The sequence below is a fragment of the Fragaria vesca genome, linkage group LG5 (assembly GCF_000184155.1).
Source record: "Fragaria vesca subsp. vesca linkage group LG5, FraVesHawaii_1.0, whole genome shotgun sequence".
In the NCBI taxonomy this organism is placed as follows: domain Eukaryota; kingdom Viridiplantae; phylum Streptophyta; class Magnoliopsida; order Rosales; family Rosaceae; genus Fragaria; species Fragaria vesca.
In genome coordinates, this window is record NC_020495.1 from 2,350,459 (window position 1) to 2,357,488 (window position 7,030).

General features: G+C 36.8%; 1 protein-coding gene across 1 annotated transcript; it reads right to left on the reverse strand.

The window, feature by feature from the left end:
• Nucleotides 1-1,239: 1,239 nt before the first annotated feature.
• Nucleotides 1,240-3,866, reverse strand: LOC101306427. The gene is made up of 3 exons (XM_004298829.1): nucleotides 3,164-3,866; nucleotides 2,223-2,641; nucleotides 1,240-1,610 (listed from the first exon to the last, which is right to left on the reverse strand). Exons 1-2 carry the CDS (start codon nucleotides 3,783-3,785, stop codon nucleotides 2,226-2,228), a joined length of 1,038 nt encoding a protein of 345 aa, XP_004298877.1. The 5' UTR covers nucleotides 3,786-3,866; the 3' UTR covers nucleotides 1,240-1,610; nucleotides 2,223-2,225.
• Between the last annotated feature and the right edge of the window lie 3,164 nt (nucleotides 3,867-7,030).

The window sequence follows — 7,030 nt, forward strand, 5'->3', positions numbered from 1 at the left end:
AGAGAGAGAGAGATATGAGTTTTTAAGGTTTCAGAGGGAGTAATGAATGAGACAGTGAGAGAGTGAGTCTACTTGGTCGCTGTTTATGATGGAAGTTAGAGCATCTCCAACAGCTTCCCCAAAATTTCTCTATAATAGGGAAGCAAAAGTCAATGCTTCAAGCAATTTTTCTTCTCTAACTTCAACAAATTCTCCATTTTGGAGATTTCATGATCATTCCTCAAATCCTTCTATAAAATTATAGAGTTTGCTGTAAATATGAAGAATTTAGGTTTCTCTCTCCTCACATTTCCCATTTTGAAGAAAATTTTTGGGGAATCTGTTAGAGCAAAACACCCAAAATCTTCTCTAAAATAGAGAAAATTGAGAAAATGGAGAATCTGTTAGGGATGCTTTTAGAAAGACTAAGCTAGTGAGAGACGAAGGGGTTGGCAAGGTGTCGTGTGGGAGTTAATACATTTTTGCCTAGATTTGTTACCTTTTCTTGTCCTTATCCTTGATTTCAAACTTCCATGGTTGGTGAAATGGAGAAGAAAGGCATGCTACGGTTTTGCCTTTACTTTCAAAACAGCATGCAAAACTCTAATATGCAATATTTTGATCCGGTCATACACGTCACATTATCATGCATGTATTCTAATATCGTTGACAAAATTGAAATCCAAAAAAATAGTCGTAAGGACATGAGATCGAATAAGAGGTACTCTTATTATGGACGTCTAATTTGATCAGATCAAAAATGAAAATGAAAGAAAGGAACTTAGGGTCTCTGATCTTCATTGGATTTTCCCATACGGCGATTTAAGGATTTGCATAATAATGGTGCAAGTGCACTTGGTGCATAAAATCTGCTTCGTTATTCAAGTCTTGAAAAACAAGACCCTATTTTGTGGATACAAATAGTGTACCCAAATGACTGCTTTGTGTAGACGATGGGGATTGGAGCATAGTAGTACATAACCAAACCTAAAATGTTGAACAAGGCGAGAGAAGCGAAACGAGATAGATAATCAACCCTTCCCATTCTCTAATCTGGGTTAAGTTTCTACATCGATGTCTGATTAGTGTTTTTTTTTTCTTGTTTAAGAGTAGCAATGATTGGCTAAAGGAGAATATGGTGCTTGCACCAAAAACATGACTAACCCCATTCTTTGCAATTGCATCATATACATTGTCAAGTTTTCTGGACGATTAAAACTAAAAACCAACTTCAAAAGGATGACATAGTTTCTCATCCCATAAAGTAATTTGACCAAGTCTAGTTAGGAGGAATCAGTCTACTTCTGTACATCAATACATTCAACTCTATACATAAAACTCCGCAAGTAGTTCAGAAACTGCAGCCTTTGCAGAGTTTCAAAAATATCATTTGCAATTTGATTACCCGTGTTATACTCCATGATCAGAGATTGCTTCACAGAGCGAAAGCACTTGGAAAGCAGGATCACTTCCCTGAGAAAATCTTCAAAAGAATAGTTGAGTACTTGCAGTCACAAAGAACGTTTTCGTCATCATCAAGCTACAACTCCTTGACAAATCTTTTACCCTGTGTTGTTGGCCCCCGAGCTCTAGGACACTGAACCAAAGCAGTTCCGATCCCATGAAGCCATCTGAAAAGGCAGAATTTTACTAAAAAGAGTAAATGCAAGTACGGTTCACTTATCAATAATGCCACTCATCTATGAAGGAGACAAAACATGACAAATTTAAATAGCAGGTAATAGTATAGTTATCTTGTTGGGAGTAGGCTGCGTGTTTAGAGCCTCCTCTAGATCCCAAAGCACACTTGTTACCATGGAAAATTTCAGCTAATGATATGCATGACTATATAAGGATCTGGTCAAAATACTAAAATGAACGGCACAAGTCACAGTAAAATAACAACTTCAAGTAATCTAAAAACTAATCTTATCTAATATGTATATTATACAATCGTAAGATCTATACTTCAATACCAACTGTTTCCTTCGCTTCCTATTTAGTAGCTTAAGTATCCATAGGTACTGACAAAGCTTTCCTTTAGTGATATAGCTAGACAACTAATGAATCACACAGAACTTATATGGGGTTCACTAATGAGTAAAAGAAACGGAAGGATAGTTTTCTAATCCAAGTTGATATGGTCCGTACTAGCATAAAAAGAAAGACATCAACTCAGTTGGAGCTCAATATATACAGCATTCTCAAATGCAATAAGCAGCCACAAATGGCAGTTGTATTACCTCTCATGGTCGGTTTGTTATGGACATTAGTGTTGATACAAGATTGATGTCACCATCATCATCAGAATCATCAGAACTGAAAATACTTGCAGAACTGGAATCAGACTCGCCATTCACCTTTGCAGGAGACTCAATAGATGACCTCTGTTTTGAGATCTCGTGGTCACAACTTGATGGGTTATTTTGTCTTCGATAGTCACTAACCACAAAGCCACAGCGGCCCAGCATCCGACGTAGTTTATTCTCAGCAGTTGGAAAACTCTCTTCTTCAAGATGGTGACCACAATAGTTATTATCACTAGCATTTAGAGATGAAGTTCGTTTTCTTTTGAGCCCAAAAGATTCCGGTTCCTCAGGAGCACAATCATCATCGCTATCACTTAGAAGAATGGCCTCCACATATGAAGATTTAGAAGTACCTGGTATGGAATTCATGTCAAATTCTTGAATACCACCAAGGCATTAGCAAAACAATTTCAAAATAAAGGATGTTTGACTGTCAATCTAAATGTATGAGATGTCTTTAGGGGGAATATCTCCAAAACTATTGTGATAAGTTGTAGAAACCTCCCACCCATTCTCCCTAAATGCGCAGAACGCCTTTGAAAGGAATATATCCAAAACTACTGTATTATAAGTTTTAAAGACCTCCCTCACTGGCAATGATTTTAAAAACCAAAGCAAAGATATTCTGCATATTTCAGTCGTTCCTCTTAATGAAGATGAGTAGTGATTAAATAAAACTACAGCAACAACATTAGTTACAACTAAAGATATATCAACTGTCCCCTTCTTGACTACCAGTTAAGCATGGTACTCAAATACAAATCCAAAAACTCATTCATAACACATTAAGCTTAAGCAGAATGTAAGCACCACAATCAAGAAGCTAACAGCAAAAAAATAGCATAGAATAATGTTAATATATCAACTTCTAATACCTGAATTTCCAACAGCATTTCGTCTAGGAGAAACATTCGGTGGCACAGAATCACACAAATCCTCTACATCTATGACATGCTTGGGGATTTCAATACAATTCTGATTTCTACTACCATCAGTCACTCCATTATTTTTGCTTATCTTAGCCATGTTTTGTAATGCAAGAAGCTTTGCATTCATAATCTTCCTTACCCGAGAGATTGCGTCCTCCTTGTTCTTTTGGGACTCGAAATTGCCCAATTCATCCTCATCTTTCCTGTGTTCATTCACCTCCTCCAGAAGCTTCTCATACTTCTCATTTGAGATATTTTTCTCTTCCTTTAATCCCTTGAGCTCGGCCTTGCAGTGCTTCAACTCATTCTCAACTTCCAGAAGGTGAGATTGGTATTTTTGCTCAAGTGCTTTATAGTCGTTCTTGTGTTTTTCCTCAAGCAGCTTTTGTTCCTGCTTCAACTCAACAAGAGCATCCTTGCACACCTTGAGCTCATTCTCAACTTTGAGCATTTCCAAAAGGTCATATTGGTGTTTTTGCTCAAGAGCCTTGTACTCGCTCTTGTGTTTTCCCTCCAGTAGCCTACGCTCTTCTTTCAACAGCGTAACCTCATTCTGAATTTTGAGCATTTCCAGACTGTTAGATTGGTGTTTTTGCTCAACGTCTTCATACTCATTCCTATGTTTTTTTTCAATTACACTTAGCTCTTCTTTCAATTTCTGGATCTCTACCCTGCAATCCTTCAGCTCATTCTCAACCTTGACCTTTTCCTTCTGCTGAAGCTGGTGTTTACTATTAAGTGCTGCATACTCATTCTCCACTTTTAACATTTTCTGCATCTCAAACTTATGCATTTTCTCAAGTTTAGCATACTCCACCTTCTGTTTCTCTATCACTTTGTCTAGCTTTGTCTTCCCTGCTTTAAGAAAAATTCAAACCCCTATACCCAATTAGCTAACAGCTACAAGTCAAAACATAAACAAAAACAAAAAAAAATGATGATTCTTGGGTGAACCTAATAATTCACCTCCCATTTCAGTCAAAACATTTTCACCTCATAATCTCATAATCCAATCATTCTTACCTTATTCTTTTATAAATTATTCCCACAAAAAAAAAAAAAAATCAATCTTTGACAACAATTCAACCATTCAATTGCATCAAACAGATATACACGGTTCAAGCGACAATTATTATTATAAATGAGTGGCCAAAAAACCTCTAATTTCTTTGATCAAGTGATATCTACATTACGGTCTAAATACAAAAACGGTTGAATCATGAATACCTAGAAATGAACATGCATCTTTAACAATAGAACCCTAAAATCTAGAATCTATAAATTGCAGAGTATATGAAACCCTAATATACCTGAAACCTGGAGATTCTGAACCGAAATCAAAGATTCAAACACGTTCTCCAAATTTACAGCACTGCCATTGTGCCTATGATCCTCTCTCAAACTTGAACCCACAACCTTTTCGCCAACATCATCCTCCAGAACCGAAATTCGGCTCTCCAAACCCTCACACTCGCGCTTGAGAAACAATTTCTCCATCTCCAATCGACTCTTCTCCCTCCGCAGCTTCGAAATTACCTTTCTGTCCTCGTCCGAAACCTCCTTCTGCGGCGGCGGAGGCCTCTTCTTCAAGGCGTTGAGTTCGTCGGCCAGCCTGAGCGTCTCCAGCCGCTCGAGCTCGGCCGTCTCTTGCAGAATCTGGTTCTGCTTCTTCAGATTCGCCTCTCTGAGGATCAAGGCCTGTTCGGCTCTGTCGAAGTCGGCCGCGTGGAACGAGTCCCGCAGCGGCGAAATTAGCTCCGGTATGGTTGGATTGTTGCCGTCGGCTTCGAGTTGGGTGCCGGGATCGGAGGCGGGTGGTGGTCCTGGAGCCATCGGAGAGAGTGAACAGTGAAGAGGGATCAACGGTGATCTTGGTTTTGGTTTTTGGAGGGAACAGAGCGTTCAAGGGTTAGAAAAGGATTGGTGTTTAAGAAATGAATTGCGGTGGACTCTTTCAACATAAATTCTCATCACTTTCTTTGGTTGGATAGCTTAAAATAGAGTAAATTATGAGATTTACAAAATTGTTTCTTTTCTATTTTTCGTCTTTTGAAAGTGGTGACCGAGTGACTACACGAACTACCATTTTTAGGTCGGCCCATTTTTAAAGTTGAGAGTTATGACATTGGATTAAATAGTGTTAGACGAAACTCTTATTTGAGTCATTTTTTTTATTTCATTTGAATTTCAACTTTACCTTTTAGAAAGAATATGTATGATATGTAATGAGTTGTCTGGTCCGGACACTATCGATGCAATAAGGCGATACAAGCCACTCTATTTAACATAATATCATAGTGAATTATTTACATCCCGCTCTATTTTGTATAGTATAATAACGAACCATTCTCTAATCACGCCGTTATTGTCATGGATTTGAATTACAGTTCTTTCAATTGGTATCATAGAATTCTGACTACATTGTCCCCAAGTCTTCCATGTTGAACTTGAATTGCTATTATATTTGACCAAATCTCTAATGCAGGACTCATGTTCTAACCTCTGATATTGAGAATTAGTTTGCAAGTTGATTGCACGTGAAGACCTACAGCTCATCCATTTGAATGAGCATGTTGAAGAGTTAAATGTCACATTATAAGAACGACATTATGTTAAATGTCACGATATAAGAATGACATGATAAAATACAACTTATATATGAGTATGTATATCCAATTGTACCAATGTTTTATGTGGTTAAGCCAAGAGCTTGCCTCTAGTTATTTCAACTGGTTTGACCACTTTCAGTTGTCTTGTCATTTGTTTTTTTTGGTCACCATCTTTGTTTTTCTTCTTAAAAATTAATTTACTCTAAGAAAGATTAACTGCTTGCCACTTCTGCATTCTAATACCTTCATATTAGCAATAGTCATTACAGAACAGCAAAGGTTTCATAGTTAGCTGGTTTCATATTTAACTACCTACATAAAACTCTGCAACAAGTTTGGGAACTCTTTCCAGACTTTCAAAATATCATCTGATATGTGCATTCTACCAAACTACTTCAGAAGAACCATGCCTCCAACAATTTGCTGAGAGTACCTGCATCAAAAATAAAAAATAAAAAATAAGAAACTCCAAACTCTTCCCCTGTATCCAATATGAAAAGGCAAGATTTTACTAGGGAAGGTAAATACAAGTACAGTTCAGTGATCAAGCATGTATATGAAAATTTTCAAAAAACAGTTGATAAGCCAGTAATCTATGTAAACAGAAAAGAAAAAGAAAATTACCATGTTGCAAAGACTCGAAACTGTTTAATGAGAATTTCATTTATAAAAATGTGAAGAGGTGTTCTTACTACACCTGAATCCTACATTATATTACAACAGACCTCCAAAACTTTATGATTTGCTAGTTTGTTTAACAACAGATTCAGATGACACTGGTAATGGTATTTAAGGATCTGTGGAGACATAACGAGACTGCAAATAACTCCAAAGAATAGTTGCAGTTCACAAACAAACACTACATTATATAGTTATGATATGTAATTGTGATGTATCTCAATTATTAGTTCACTGAGTTCAGTCCCTTTTGGTTTAGAATATAATGGTACTTGCAAAAGTTCCTTGTATTGTACAGTTCAAGAAACTAGCAAATCTCAAAATCATAAAATGTAATGCATAAAGATATCCAGATGTATAATGGTGAAAAATGAAACCTGTTAAAATCTGATTCTACCCTCCACTATCTGCTAATGACATGCAACAAAAATGACCAAACCCCAAATAGAAAAATAAAATTACCCATCTAAATACACTACCATGAATATTAATAGAAGCATGACAGAACAGAAGTGATCCCAAATAC

Excerpts from the sequence above, each read along its gene's own strand:
- LOC101306427 (XM_004298829.1), bottom strand. The coding sequence starts at position 3,785 with ATGCTCAAAATTCAGAATGAGGTTACGCTGTTGAAAGAAGAGCGTAGG. Across the intron at positions 2,642-3,163 it reads AAATGCTGTTGGAAATTCAG|GTACTTCTAAATCTTCATAT; the intron begins GTATTAGAAGTT and ends ATTCCATACCAG.